Source organism: Bemisia tabaci, chromosome 7 (assembly GCF_918797505.1).
Source record: "Bemisia tabaci chromosome 7, PGI_BMITA_v3".
Taxonomy (NCBI): domain Eukaryota; kingdom Metazoa; phylum Arthropoda; class Insecta; order Hemiptera; family Aleyrodidae; genus Bemisia; species Bemisia tabaci.
The window spans coordinates 42,050,073-42,066,625 of NC_092799.1; the positions used below are offsets into that span (position 1 = coordinate 42,050,073).

General features: G+C 38.8%; 1 protein-coding gene across 4 annotated transcripts in view; it reads right to left on the minus strand.

Moving 5' to 3' along the window:
- Positions 1–16,553, minus strand: part of LOC109032980 (uncharacterized) — a 43,150-nt gene that overhangs the window by 4,700 nt on the left and 21,897 nt on the right. The window contains exons 5-7 of one of the 4 annotated variants that reach the window (XM_019045349.2): positions 5,338–5,471; positions 3,233–3,397; positions 13–94 (exon numbers count right to left, since the gene is read on the minus strand). In XM_019045349.2, coding sequence (XP_018900894.2) covers positions 13–94; positions 3,233–3,397; positions 5,338–5,471 — 381 coding nt within the window. Of the gene's footprint in view, positions 1–12; positions 95–3,232; positions 3,398–5,337; positions 5,472–8,299; positions 8,470–16,553 lie in introns of those variants that run through there. The other 3 variants (XM_019045345.2, XM_072302584.1, XR_002008978.2) reach the window with 3 other exon arrangements.

Sequence of the window (16,553 nt, forward strand, 5' to 3'; positions counted from 1 at the left end):
ATCAATACTTACTAAAAATCTCTAGTTTGTAATTTCTGGCGGCTTTGACTACTGCCTCAGTTTTGATACCACCCTTTGGCTTCCGCTTCCGTGTCTGTCAAAAAAAAAAAAAAAAAAAATTAAAATCCTTTCTTAAGAAACAATGTAAAGAAAGTCATACCTCAATATATGTATAAATGAGTAGGGTTGCAAATTTAACCGTGAACCCGTGACAGTTTGTCAAAACTGGTTCGTACCTATGCAATTTTGTCCAATTCCACCTTTATACAGGGTGGCCCAGACCTACCGTACCAGGCCTTTTTTTCGGTTAATTTGGGTCGCACGAAGTCCAGGATCGCGAGGATGAATAGGGAATCGACCCCAAGGAATCCGAATTTCATGGTCCCAGAGCCCCCCTGGCGCCCCTTGGGGAGTAAAAGGGGGGTCCGTACTTCAAAAGTCAGGGTTTATATCAAAACTTTGAAATTATCTCATTGGAATCAGAACGTACGGAAATTTTTAACTTGAATCGACACCAAGAAATCCAAAATCGGCCCACCCGTGTCCAAAATACCGACCCCTAAAGGCGGGGGACAGAGCCCCCTTTCAAAAAAATTCAAATTCCTTAAACTGACGTGGAGACTCGGAAAAATGTGTATTCATGGGTAATCGACCCCAAGGAATCCGAATTTGAGGGTCCCCTTGTCCACAGAGACTTTTCTGATGGGGCACAGGGGTAACCTCCACACCGGTTAAATTTGAAAGTTCAGAGTCCCCTGAATTGTGGTCATAATAATGTGTATCGCATGTGCATGTGTCGCAGGCAAATATCCCAATAATGCGCATCAGCATAATGCAATTTTTATGGGTTATGGTCTTCAAAAGTATGAGTTCGGCTTGTAGCGCCTTCATTTTTCGTGATACTCCACGCTTTGTCACGATGCTTGTTTAGTTGCCTGTCCGATCTCAACCCGACTAATGTCACGGAGTTCACTGCACGCTCTCCTGAGTGTGCATATTTTTGCCATGTTTTTAAGGATGGAAAAGTGTCTATTCACATGCATAATAGGCAACATAATCAGCACCCTAATCTTATTATTTTATTTATGAATAGGTAATATGATTTTCTATATTTATTCACCACTGGCTTGCAAATTGCCGGCGATTGCTAATTGCCTGCAACACATGCATACATCATACCGACGGTGAAACTACCAAACCACGTATCTCGGTTTGCGACGTCGCAGACTTCCTGTCATACTTCATTTTTTAAATGAAAAACTACTTAACATCCAGTCTTGAAAATTTCTGTGATTTTTCCTCTTTGTGCGGAGAAAATTCCGTGAAAATTTCAAGGAATGATATTGATGTAAAAAAAATAAAATGTGAGCGTAGATTTTTAAACACTGCAAACGAGATACGTGGTTTGGTAGTTTCACCGTCGATACGTGCTTTTGGTTGAAAAATCCGCGATTTAGCGTTACGTAATTTTTGAGCGGGCCCTTGTGGCAAAAATTACTCGTCTAATTTTTCTTGCCTTGTGGTTAAGGCTCCAAAGGCGTGCTTACAATTTGTAGCCTTTAAATTCTATTGTGAATCTTATTTCTCGCCCTTAAATCAAAATATCTGAAAGTGATATCATGATACAATATTTCAACCCTTGCGTGGTTCTAACTGTATCACACGAAAAAAAAGTAGTTAGCGTTGAGAACTAATTTGGTAAGTTCTCGCCAAGTAGAATCAAAATTAGGCTTCAGAACTAATTTATTGTACTGAAGCACCAATCAATTCGCTTCATACGCTGACTTCACTTTACTAGAGCGCGAACCAGAATTGGAAAACAGCACTAGCTGTAAAATTAGCGCTGTGGTAAGACAAATTCACCTTCGGGTCAAACTAATTCGCCCTCAACGCTAACTGCCACATTGTCCGTTACATTTATTTAGTTTCAAAAAAGTGGCGTCGGTACAACAGCCTCAATCGCGTCAGCTCGTGAAAATCAATTAAAATGTGAAATTTCGGGCTCGTTTGACAATGTAAATACTCCCGGTATGATTTATAGTGTCCTCTCTTTCTTGAAAACGTTCGAAAGCAACATAAATAAACCTGTTAAGGTTAGAAATCGTCTGTTCGATTCAAAACGTAAACAAGCATGATATTCGTTGGAGTCGTCAATCTTCTGTATTAAATTGCGATTAAAGCGTTCCGCGTTCAGTTTATATTTTACGAAAACCTGTGAACTTACTGCTTACTTCTATAGTTCGTGTTCTCCCGTAATTTCAAAAGGCCAGGTTGGCCTAGTGGTTAGCGCGTCTGACTCTAGGTCAATAGGTCCCGGGTTCGAATCCCGGTGGTGGCGACAAATTTTCATGGAACTGACGAGTGGATCTGTAAGCAGAATTCGCTCGGCCTTAATCCGTGAAAATTTGTAAGCCCGAGCATGGATGTCTACCAAATTCCCTGATGTCTTCGGACAGTAAATAGTGCCTATAGATGGCTGTAGATTCCTAAAGGAATAGAAGCCACTAAACTCTCAATAAAAAAAAAAAAAAAAAAAAAAAAAAAAAAAAAGTTTTGAGGTTAGGTTGACCCAACCCTACCGAATGCGAATTAGAGTAGCGGAATTAGTTTCCAGCACTAATAGTGGTTAGTGTACAGAAACCAAAAATCATGTGTGTCCAAATCACACAACTTGAGTTAGTGTATAGAAACAATTTTTAGTCATCTGACGCTAACTCATTTTTTTCAGTGCACCATCGAAATTTTTGTCTCGCGAAAAGAGAAAGAAAATAAAGGACCCATGTATTTGTTTCTCCTTGTTGACTTGAAATTTTTGGACCCCGATTAGCGTAGGAATTAAGAGCTGTGAAGTTCGAAATGTCCCAGGTGAACTCTCTGCGTTAAGAGAAAAAGAAAAAGAAATCGGCTTTTTTATGCATATTAGTGAGAGTAGCAAGCATGTCCATTAACAAGTAGGTGCGCACTTTTGAAATATAGTGGATTTTAAGGGATTTTCATCTCTTGTTAACGGAATATACGTATTCACCGTAAAAATGTCTTCATTTAGCATGAGTTAACAGAACTTTTTCTTCATTCACCGTAAGTTGACGAGTTTTTTTGGAGCAGCACGGAATATTCGCTCGGTAAATATACGGTACTTTAAGGTAACCATACTGCATATCTGTATATTATATGTATATCTCTGCGCTTTCTCTAAAAATTTTAAGGATGGAAAAAGATGCGATGAAAATACCTGAATGTTATCTTTTTTCATAGTTGGCGGTCTGTTTTGATTGTGCAACTTATAGTATAGTCCACACGCGTTACACACGGGCTCCCCACTTGCATTCCTTCTCCATAATGAAGTATTTGTGGTCCGGCAGTTGGAGCAAATCAGACCGCTACGCTTCGAAACAGCCTGCGAATTGTTTAAAAATTACATGAGCAATCGTGAGAAATAGATGTTATGTTACGCTGATTAAAATTGAAAATCATCACAAAAAAACTCATGTTTTGGCTACTTTTTGGTAGATTTTCGCACTGGGAAAAAAAACACATTGGATCTACAGTCCAGACTCTTAAAAACATCGACCAGAAAAAATACTCTTGATTCAATCAGATTTAAATCAAGAACCAAGCCTCCTAATTTGAGCGGATTTCGTTTGATTTAAGCTTAAATCTGGTTGAATCATGAGTCCTTTTTCTTGTGAATGTTTTCAAGAGTCTGGACTCTAGATTCAATGTGTTTTTTTCCAGTGCGAGCATGACAATTCTTTAGTTTTATGTTTAAGGTCAAACATTTTTAAGTCAAGTGTGTGATGGTCATGTTTAACTGATCGTGCGTTTAAGAATTGGATAGCATTTAGCAAAAAGGAACCAGCGCGATTACAGTATTTTCAAAATCATGCAATTTCTTCTTTCCTCCTAAAATACTTAATATAAGCACAGTATTCAAGTTTAAAAAATTATTTTCCTTTAAAATGAACAATTTTTTGACGGGAAGAAACACCTATTTGGTATTCTAGTTGATTTTTTAGATACTTTTTAAGAATCAACCTTTTTACAACACTGTGTGCACGCTGGTCCCTTTTCACCAATTTTTTGCCTTATATATTGCACTTTATACTATTTGCTATGTGCCTCTAATACGAGTTGAAATTAAGATTATGAAGAACTTGAAGTAAGATTAAAATTTATTAAGACTTCAAACCGGTGCACGTGCCAATTATAATGAAGCAAAAAATAAAACTACTGACAAAAACATTGCAGTCGCAAATGTCACGAATAATTATTCGTGATGAAACATGCAAGGATAATTTTAAAATAGACGACTGTAACAGTTCATGGAAAAATGCACTTTATTTCAATGCACGAGGAAAAATCTCTTGAGAGCACAAGTTTTATCAAGCTGGGTCGAAAGGTCGGAATCTGAGTTTTCAGCGAAAAACAATTTCAGATTCCAAAGAGTAAGCTGCAAGTAGTTTTACATCTTAATCTGAAAAATTGATAGTCCCAAAATGAAAGATTGAAAATTTAAATCTTTTTTCCTCTGATGCATTTGTTTATAAACAATTTTGTCTTAAATCCCGCGACGATGCATGTTATAAACAATTTTGTCTTAAATCCCGCGAACGGCCACAAATCGTCGGTCCCCTCACAAAAGAACGTAACCGCATTTCAATGTTGCCAAATTTCCACTCGCAAACTGCATTTTGACTAGGAAAAGCTTGGAAATGTCACTGATTTTTCTTCTGCTCTTATGTAAAAATCACAGAAATTTTGATTAAAAATTGGTCAGGTACATTCCTGTAAAAATTGAATTGTTTAAGTCAACATTGCAACGTTGGAAAGGAGTTACGTTCCTTCATTCGGGAGACGATGAAATGAACTGCATTTTGCAATATGGAACTATAAATTCTAGCCCGGTTTAAAAACAACGTATGTGCCATTAGTTTCCCTATGCACATAAGTGTTTTTCCAGAAGAGCCAGAATTTATAGTTCCAAATTGCAAAATGCAGTCCAAATGGACCGAGTGTACCAGAGAAGAATCAACCCACATTGAGTTGAAACTGAGAAAAAGAGGTTGGAAGTTGTATTCCTGCATAAAGCTCAATGTAGAAAGTTAACTTTAACCCCTCTTTTCATAAACTAATTTCTTTCTTTCGACTCTCAGATTTTGCCGAGAGAAAATAAACGACAAAAACATTTTTAACTCAATTTTTTTCGAAAATAAGGGTATAGGTTTCTCTCTGATAAACTCGGTCCAAATATGAGTGCACATGCAAGTGATAAACGATACAAGGAAGCAGACGAAAGACAAAAAATGAAAGGATGATGGAAAATAGGGAAATACGTACATTATTGCGGCGCTGGCCCTTCTCTTCAGTACTCGGTATCCTTTGATGGTAAATCGAATGCAAAGGTGCATGAGTCATATACACCGAGCCCTTGTAATAATCCTCACTTCCCGCTAAGTTTGGAGAAGAGGCCACTGCAACATAAAAGGTTACGGCATTCGTCACAAGTCTTTTTCTCCCTCCTTTCGGACATTTTTAGCTACCGTACCACCCGTCAACTTCTTCCTTTCGCGCGACTTTTCCACTCGACGCGGCGACCTTTTTTCACATCATTTTTGCAAACGGCTAGGGATTCGTGGAGGATTTCATACAAAGGCTCTATGTATTTCACTCGGCTCAACAACCCACCCAAGTGTTACCAACTTTCAAAATCATCGGCGGATCCAGCAAATTGGCAACCTTGTTTTTCCTCCATTTAAGCCTATGGAAATGTATCGATTCTTGGAGGGGCCAGGTGCCCCGAAAAGAATCGATTATTTACCATAGGCTTAAATGGAGGAAATCAGGTGTTGGCAAATCGCTGGATCTGCCTCTGTTCAAAATGGACGTTTGGAGACTCACTCTCATTACTCATTTCTCTTCTTTTTTTTTCAATTCCAAAGTTCAGAACACAAACTCACCGCGTTCAATCTATTCTATTTTTCTAAGAATTTATTGTGGAAAATAACGGTTCATCGGTAAAGCAAGCCACAACTAAACGGTCACCTTCCTCGATTTAGGTTTTGATAGGTAACTCGGCTAATTATGTTTTCTTCCACCGATCGAATTTCCACCGCAGGACGAAAGTTTGTCCAGAGGAGAGGGGATGGAAAGATTTTTCACTTTTGAATCAGCATTTGACTGAAATTTTACAGTTGTGATTTTTTTTTTTCATCGCAAAAAGACAACATTTGATCCGTTTTATAGGCAAGAATTTCGTATGAAATGGGAAAAGGAGGGGTCTTAGATCAAATATTTCTCATTGGAGAGGGAATCTCGGAAAATTAAAGAATAAATAATGAAAATCGCATTAATTTTCCTTTTTTTAAGAGAAAATGGAGTTTTTGATGATCAGTATCAGTGTGGGCTTTGTGAGTTTGGACTCGTTTGAAAAGTCGATAAAGCGTAGAACAATTTTTTTTTTTTTTTTTTTTTTTTTTTTTTTTTTTTTTTTTTTTTTTTTGTGCCGCTATTGAAACGTAAAAATACGTACTGAGCCACGTCGCAGGAGAAACGAGCGTTGAGGACATCACTTCTTGGACATGCTTTACCGACAAATTTTCCTTTCGTGCACACACAAAACTTCTCGGAGAGCGGGCATGACGGAATGCAACACGATTGGTAACACTGGGTGAGTCAGGACACAAAAAATACACGGTCACATTCAACACTTTGTTTCGTCTAAGGGAGGGCTTCAGCGTCTTTCGAGATCAGGAAAACAGCTTTTGCGATAAACTCATCGGCTGTGGGTCATTTATCTTTTATAAATACTAGGTACCTTTAAAAAATTTACCGAGATTGGTGGTAAAATTATTGGTTAGGGTATGGGTTAAAAATAATTCCCTGGGTTTTTCTTTTCTCAGTGAGCCTCTCATGTATCTCAGAGTTCTGGACTGACGATGTAACTATGATTAATAAGGTTATTTTTATCAATTGACTAGGTAGAACAAATGCCATTTGTATTCTTCTTAAAGTGGTAAACTTGTTTTCAAAGATTAGCAAAATGTAAATTTTTATTTTAGGATAAGTGCCAAATAAAGCACTTCATTTCCTCAGGATGGGTATATTAAATTCAGGGGAGGAAATAAAAAATCTTAGTACCGAGCTGATTTAAAATTGCGTCGCATGGTTCTGAATAATTTAAAAAACCATTGCTTGCTTTTTTCCCGATCACGAATTAAATGCTGAAGAGGAACCGAACTTGAATCCCAAAAATTCCATGTCAAAATCATGCTGTATGTACAACCACAGGGGACGACACGAGACATAGAATCAGTTTTTGAGCTCTTAGAATTACTCGGGCAAACTTCATAAAATCTCCGCTCAAGTTTTATTGAACACTTTTCTCATATTTCATCTCACTTCCTTGGGTTAAGATATCAAATGTGCCGTTCCTTTTTTGTGGAGATCATTTTTCGTGGACTACAAGGAACTTACCTCACGTACTGTGCCTCCCGCCCCCTATACTTTTAGCCTTTGCAAAATAGAAGTAAAAAGATGTGCGCCACAGGGTTGGAAAAAAGTCAAAACAACAAAAGAGAGATAGTTGACTGGTTCAAAGATGTCCACTTACCTTCTTGCACACATAAATCACTTTACATTGAAATATTTTTTCCCAGCTTGAAATATCCTATTTGTTAGGAAGAACTCTGGTTAAATTATTTTCTTCAAACAGAGCATTTTCTGTGAATGCTCATTTTGTAAGAAAAGAGGAAACGGTTGCGTTATTTTTCTAAATTTTACATGCTATAAAAAGGTTAAGTCTCATGATCAATGTCCGAGACTCATTAGCGGATCCAGCAAATCAGCAACATTGTTTTTCCAGCATTTAAACCTATGGAAATGTATCGATTGTTGTAGGGGCCAGTTGCTCTGACAAGAATCGATTATTTGACATAGGTTTAAATTGAGTAATCCGATGTTGCCAAATTGCTGAATGCGCCGTTGCCGAGACTCTGAGGATAAAATTGGTCATATTTAAGGGTGGAAGTCAAAAGCTTTTACAACTCACAACACTCGCAACTCTCTTCCTCCACCCCTTTCACTGAGGGTATTTTATAAATTGTACCCTAGGTTTTGGATGACATACCCGAGACTTTGAGTTAGACTAAGCATGATATATTGATAAGATTCAATTTTGATGTAGGTATCATTATTGCTGGGAAAAAAATTTCCAAGTGAAGGGATCATTCAACAAACAATTCCATCAGAGAAAACAGTAATCGGCGGGCAAATCAATCAATCGATGAAAAAATGTACTAACCAGCCTTCGTGGCTGTTTCACGAGGGGCCTGTTAATTCCGTTCATTTTGTTGTACAGGCCGCAGGCGTTGCATAGGTAGTGGCCAGTGCCGTCCCTCCGCCATAAAGGGGTTGAGATTGCACCGCAATTCACGCATTCTCTACCCTCGAAGTAATACGAAACTTCATCTACTGAAATTATAACAATTCCGTCACTGATAAGAGAGGAATCAACAAGAAGGAAAATATTGCAAGGTGCTCATAGAGAGGAGAAAAATTGTAAAATTATACTACCCTGAACAACGAATTTGTTGCATACTTTTATAAGACCGAAATGAGGAATAGTTTCCTTAGGAAAATAACTAAAAGATTACAATAGCTGCTTCAAAAAGGTCCATGATTTTTTTTATGTATTAAAAAAGGTTGAAAGTACGAAGCAAATGATTCTTCAAAAAGAAAATATTTGATTGACCAGAAGATGAAATAACTAAGTTTACCCTCGGCGAGGGCAAGGGGTAGCACCGCTACTCCATCAGGAGCAGATATCTGTTGGAAATATTTGGTAACATATTATAGTTTTTCGACTAAATTTTAAGAATGTAGGAGAAAATTACAAATCCAATGATACAGAGGAGCTTATGGGCAGCGCATTTCTCAACTTTAACGTTTCAAAATTTTTACACGCGTGTGCGTTATTCTTAAAAAAAAAAATCGTCAACATTTGCTGCTTGAATTTTGTACAGGATGACCATGGGCCGCAAAAAGAGAAAAGGTAAAAGAAAAAAAAAAACAGAGAAAATTCCAAGCCAAGATTGTGATTAATTTTATTTCCGGAAACACACAAAATGCGCGGAAATGTTGGAACGTTGAAATCGAGTTAGGTGGTTTCGAACTTCAGCTCGTGATACGCAATCATTATTAGCGCTTGCAGTTGGAGTCATACTAAAGTAATAAAGAGGAGTCATAAAATTGAGGAAGCATGAATGTGAACACACATGCATAATAAGATTTTGTGTCATAAATTTGACAGGTTCTCGTTACGGCGGTGATTACGATCGATCGATCAGAAAGTTTATCGCTCCGTTCCAAGCGCTCGACCGATCAACGATAGCTTAAAGTTCCATTTGGCGCGTCGCGGGAAAAAGCATGTCCCCACAACGCGACGTGACGCAGAAAACGCGGCAAGTGTGTCGGGTAGAGACGAAGTGGGGCTCGGGGAGGGGGGGCACCCCAGAGAATAGAGGATACAGGGGGGCAGTGCGAGGGAGAGGGCATACACTAAAAAGTTGGCAGAACCGAGATAAGAAGCCTCAAACTAACGGAAAAGGAAATAGATGGTTGTAGTTGTTATCAGTGGACACGGTATATACGAATTGCGCGCGCTCTCTCTAGACCCGAACAATACTTTTTAATAATAATACCCCCATGGCCGCTGGCCATTGTTGTCGAATCGAACTGGTTTTCGATGTATGTGGGTAAAATTTACAATGTATCGATGGTTTTGAAACGGAATCCGGCATCGTTGTTGGTGACGATGCAACGGAGCGCGACGCTCAGGTATACATAAAATAGGAGACTTAAAATTCTGTTTTGCAATGCATGGATTTCCGGGAAAAATTCAGGTAATTATGCGTCAAGACTACTTTAAATAATTTCTAGGAGCTGTGCCTACGGTACACATGCGTAGTTTCAGCGCGGGCATGATGGGCCGTCAACTTAAACTTGTATCATTTAAACTCGCTAAAATGCACATTGCGCGTTAAAAAGATGAAAAAACACATTTCAGTTTAAATTTCATCTTTTTATACATATATCCAACGAAATCTCCAATTGAAGTGGCGTTCAGTGTGGATAAGCGCTAGAGAAGGGACTTAACAGAGATTTGAAGATCGGCATACGTTCTCTTCATTTTATTTTTGGAAATGCACACTTATCTCGATATGAATAAAAAAAGGCACCGGAGTTGAAAGATAGTTGCTAATTTTTAGGTCGGTAAGAATTAAGAGTGATAAAACTTTGATGCGAGAGAGGGCGCGCTTTTGATTAAGGTATATTTTGATCGGTATCCTTACATTTCAGAGAATGCAACTATTGAAGCTTGCAGGATATTGTCTGGCCTACCTTGCAAAATGAAGGCAAATGCTTTTCTCACAGCTTCTTACGGCATGCCCTTACATTTTTCCCTTTCTGCCAGAGCTTTTATCCGTCTCTGATAATGACTTCTGAAAGAGCTCATTGGTCACATCAGGATAATTTTCTGTTCATACTCTAGTATATACTATTGCTCTAGACCAGAGCAAAGCTATAAGTGTGCATGCGCCTTTCCGAGAGAAAAGAGGAGAAACTGAATAAAAACAAATCATCTTTATTGCTCGTAGTTTCAACGTTCACTTGATTGCTCGCACTAAACGTGGTCTCAATAAAATGATATTATACAATTACGAACGGTCGATGAACAGATGATTGGTCATTATTTAAAATCGATTGAGAAAAAAAGGCAACGAAAAATTTGGGAAGGAAAGTTAATTTCTCATCAATGACACTAAAAAATCAAATCCAGAGGGGCATAAGGCTTACATAAAAACTAAAGAACTGAGAGCAAAAGTACAGGAACGATAATGAGACAAAGATGAAAGGAAGAAATGATATTGACGAATTGAGTGTAAACAGTGAGTTGGGGATTGACTGTTCAAACGGAGGACAGATCATTTTGTGTTGCCAAGTGGAGAGCCTTCCTCGTAACATGTTGAAGTTAGCTACAGGCTTCTCAAACACTATTGAATGATAAAATTAGTTCGGAGTACACACGATAATTAGTTGACTTGGCAAAAAATGTAAGCATGATAAGTATATCAAGTGATCGCTATAATTTCGGAGACTAGATTAAGTTGCTCCTACATTTCGATCGTCATGCAATTTGTGCTAGTAGCGCAAATCGAGCCTCTTTGCTCCACGGTCACACAGCTTCCATATGAGCTATTTGTATTATTTGTAGGAAAACCAAGGACTGAACGAAAACTGAAGGAATATTTAACTAAATGGCGTCTTAGTTTGTTATATTAGAGGCTCACAATTGTCGGATTGAGATGCACTTCTCAGGCTCTTGCTAGCTTTCAAATGAGCTTAAAAACTCAATCTTTGCTCGGGGAGTGTTTTTTGCCTAAATTCGCTTTTTGAACTGACTTGAAAAAATGAAACCACTAGCAATTTGTCCCTCGGCGGTGCGATGTATTTTCCCATGGACGATGACATTTTCTTTGTGGACGAGATTTGAAGGGGAAAAAAAAAAAAAAAAAAAAAACTGACAACGTAGTGTCTGGGATTGGACTTGGGACTTTATCAACTCGATCTGACACAGCTTATCAGACTAATTAGTTGAATAAGTAAATAGTTATGAATCTCGAGGGTTATTTGACCAGGGCTAAGCAGGACGGTGGCGGAAGGATAGTGGGGTGGGGGGGGGGGGGGCGGCAGCGATGAGTGGTGAGGGAGGCAACAGGAGTCGACACAAAACTGGTTCCCGAGACCGCCGCCGCCGTTGAAGATACGAGTGCGAAGTGCAAAGATTATAGGTCACACTTCTTTCACTCCAATTCGATGTGGCTGGATTTAGGTTTAGGTCCCCTCCTTTTCATCTCCTTGCTCGAGGCACCATCAAGAAACGATTTCTGAGTCGAGAGGTCAAATCCAACAGCGGTGATAGTGAAGGTAAAGGAAAATACAAGAAGAGTGGTCTTAAGCAGAGGTGTCGAATTTGAGAGCAATCAGTCAACCAATCTGTGGCGGGAGTAAGAAAACATCAAAATATCGAGCACATTTTGCTACTTGCTGAAATACCTTAAAAACCCTCTTTGTCTATTGCTCTGTCTATCAATTTCAATAATCAGCCCACTGGCAAGGAATTTCGCGGCTACGAAGTGTGATAACCAAGGAGGAACCGGGTGGCGCAGAAAGGTAGAAATCAGTGGCGAGGTGTAAATGATCGATTTTCGATATTTTCCCATTTAAAGCTGAGGTAAAAGATCGTTCGATCGTAAGGATTAAGACGTTCGTTGCGACCACTTTGTTAGTCGATCCTTCTCCATAGGTTTAATAGGCAGATAAATCGATATATCGCAAAGCAGACCACATCACTGGAAGAAATTGACGGTCGGGGGAGGACTTCGACCAGCACACTAACGAACAGCGCATACAGTGAAGAAAGATGGCGCTGATTATGATTCAACAGTGGCAACTCGCGTGTATGGCTGATTATCCATCGTCGATATTTAATGAACCCTTTCTCGCTCCGCAAGAGCTCCATAAAACTGTTCTGCCATAACCTACGGTAAATACGTTTTACGGTCTCCCCGAGCGAGTTCGGACCAATTTTCAGAGTTGCATTTTCATTAATGAACCCCTCGTAATTGCGCGGTCACCCCCCCCCCTTTCTTGGGCACTTACTCCCGAGTTCAGAGGGGTCACTGTCCCCTCTCGATACTGGAGGCCGTTCAACCGCTCTCGGTGGTACCGGTGAAATGGATTGCATTTTGCAATAAGGAACCACCACCTCTGGCTCTTCTGTAAAAGCACCTTTCTGCATAGAGAAACCAATGGTTTATATGTTGTTTCTAAAGTGAGCCACAAATAGTGGTTTCTCATTGCAAAATGTGGTCCAAATAGTAGTGAAGTGCAGTGACGAGTCCGTCGCAAGGTCTGTAGCGATTTTCGCAAGTTGGCAACACTAAGTTACACGTGGCAACACTGTTTAGGGTGAAAAATACCCTGGATATTAAGGGTGGTTTTGCGCTTAACTGGTTCAGCGATTCCCACTAACAGAAAAATTCATACTTTGTAAAACGCTTTTAAATTTTCTGTTCAGATTTTTAATGCCTTCAAGAACTCATCCATTTCAAGAAATCGAAACACAAGTGAACGCATTTCTGCCGAACGGAACTAAGTGCATTATGGCGTGAGCCCTATTGTGCATATATTCTTGTGGGTCTTGGGGCTCATGTCTGAATGTACATAGTTCCGTTTGGCAAAAAATCGTTAAATTTTCAAGTGCCGGCGACCGAACGAACCGAATTCCTTTGATCTTTCGCACTGAGGTCCCGAATGCCCTTGGACCGGACAGCACGATGAGCAATGATGCAGAGGGATGGACTAATGCACATCATCCGAAGACAAATTTACGGGACTGGAGTGTTGCGAGGAGTCGGTGCCACGCAGTCTGACCTGCCCCGTCGAAATTGGAATTCCATCCCGAGAGGTGTCGGAGGATTTCGGAACGTTTTTTCGGGTGTGCTTCTTTTTGACAAATTATCACCACGCCCCCGCGTTGTTTCGACCGAGCACTCAGCCGCCTTTGAGGGTTGTTATAAATGAATATTTAGACCAGACCAGAGCACCTAACCGCCGTGCTAAGGAAGAACACCGCATGAACATTTAAGAGTTTCCAAATTTCCCTTGATTAAAATATGTATTTTGACAACATTCATACATATTTTTTCTTTAAGTTTTCAAATATTTTAGATTGAATTGCGTACACAATTGTATGAAAATTTGTGGGGGAAAATATTCACCATTTTTCTAATAAATATGGTTTTTATCTAAGGAAACTTGGCAACGTCTGAAGGCTCATACGGCGTTCTTCCTTAGCACGCCAGTAAAACCGAACGAATCACGGCCCGCCTTCTCACGCTCCCTTCACTTCTGCGCCTCCTGTTGAAGATTGATGGTTTATTTATTTTTTACACATGTTTTGCGCGTGTCTTTTAAGTGACGTTGGTGACATTTTGCTCATATTTCTGAGGATAGCATCCCTTCTTGTATTTGAGCCAAATACTGAAACTGAAGGTGCAGCAACGGAACAAAACAGCGAATCTATCTTGAGAAAAAACTATTATCAAAATTATCAGATTAGTGATACTTCGTACAGTCTCTTAATTAGTATTAGCCATAAGTCATAACCAATAATGGTGGTATTTCACCGTTGAGTAATAAGTTTACTACTACGTTGGTAATTTCACCACCATACGCTAGAAAAAGTATCACTTAATGGTGGGAAGTACCCATTTTTATTCGTCGTGGCCTCCATTCGTTTTAGGAGTTCATTGGAAGCATTGCTAATTAAGTAATTTTAACAATAGTTTCGTTTCAGTGCATAATCTTTGCTATTGGCGCGTATACGTAGTATACCGCCTTTGCGATCGTTTCGAACCTTGCTCGATACAATAACCGAGTCCCTTAGTTCCTTACCGAAAAGTGACTACCGCGAACTTCTGAGATTTTCCAAAGCGTGTAAAAAGTTTATTTATCCGTCAATAATTATGATTTAAAGTTGTTTCTCATTCTGGGGCTCTCTAGTTTATGTGCAGTGAATACCAAGAGTCTACGTTACTTGGTTTTCTTAAAAAAAGCCTAAGAGTACGACGCGCTGATTTAAAATATGCATATATAAGCAGAATCAAGCGAATTGATTCGAGGATGGCTGAGCAGGTCGGCACTCTCGGAATGAGAATTTAACTCCTCCGCTTTGTTCAGAACGTTGCTTTGACAGATCTCCAAACCTCTGTTATACTTTTCAAAAGTTGGTACCCGTGCTCTGATAGTGCTGTTCATCTGACAACAATGTCAGTGTCAGCTGATAATAATATTTTTATCATATGAGGTTAATAAAAAGTTTTCAGTCAGTCTTTGACATCCTGAATAATTGTCTTGGTATTTATTTACTAATTTTACAGAATTATATTTTATTTCTTATTAAAACTAAGAAATACAGTGCAATCTGTGTAAGTGCAATCTGTGATGAGCCTCGAGACTCATTAGACCATTAGCTAAACGTGGCTCATACAGGAATCCACTTACCCCTCTCTTCCCCACGCTCCTGATCACTGCGTCGGCGTCTCGACGAACAATAGCTAATGACGGTCGCCAAGCTAGGCCGGGATCCTCAGCTCCTCGCCCAATTACTTACGCTTCATTAACCATTTCACCGTCACGCTAGGATTCGCCCAATTTTCGAAAAAATTATTTCGCGAGTTTTTAGCAATTTTTTCCTTACTCTCCGTTGAAACACGAATTAAAAGAGGTCTCATTCATAAAAATCGGCCAAATAGAAGAGAAGTTACAGTATTCGAAATCCGAAGAAATCAACAAAACTTCTCCAAACAAAAAATAAAATGAAGGGGAAAAAAAAGAAATGTATAAATTACAATTTAATATGATTGACCTCAGAATGTGACAAGCAATTCAATTATAAAAAGGAGAAAAAATTGAGTGAAATTACAAAAAATTAGCCTCTTGCAAGGGGCTTCCTTGTATGAGTTTTGACCTGAAGACAAGTAAATCCCGTTACATTATTAAAACGAAATTGACTCCATAGTTTAATGCCTTAGTTTCTTGAATACGATTATTTTAAGCTCTCGAAAATTTATACCAGCAATTTTACCCATGGGGTGATTTCCTGAGAGCTGATAATATCACGAATTTCTCATAGAGCCCTTCAAAAATGGCTTGCTTTTTGGGCAGCCGATTCGGCCATCAAACCGGGGTTTAAATGGAAGCTGATAATAACACAAAGCTCTGAGAAAAATTTTGAGATGAGTATAGGAACGGTTTGTAAATTACGAGGAGAGGCGGGCATTCTGTTCAGCATATCGATACATAAGTATTTTCACACGTAGAATTTAATTTTCACGTCAGGGAGTCGACATATTTTGATTTTTTCGATTTTATACGGAAAATGTATGGTTTTTCGGGATTGAAATTACTTACAATTGTTTCATGAAAAATGAATGCACCCAAAATGACTATAGCATTTTGACTTTCACATACGTGCACTCACTAAATCGATTGGTAAATTCAAAGAGTGGGTACATCGACCTGATATATCAAGTTTCTGCAATTTTTCACGGCAAATCGGTAGATTTTCGGGATGTGGATTGCTTACTTTCAATTCATGAATGAATAAAGCATGGACATGGTTAAGCTTCTTTGCATGAAAAGACGTTTAAAATAAAAAAATCAAGACATATTTAATACAATTGCATTTATATCGAGTATAAATCTCTTTTCAATAATATAACGGGATTTATAATACCGGTGATTTGGGTATTTTAGCCCAAAAATACCTTTAAATCGACTTTATCTTCTAGGAGTTCGACAGAATTTTTCCTTTCTTCGCTTAAATTTTTCCGTAGCACTTTTCTTCAAGAATCTGATAAGATTTTGCTTGAGGCAGATCAAAAAACTTAAATTTGTTCGAATAGCTTTCTAGATTTACAATACACGGT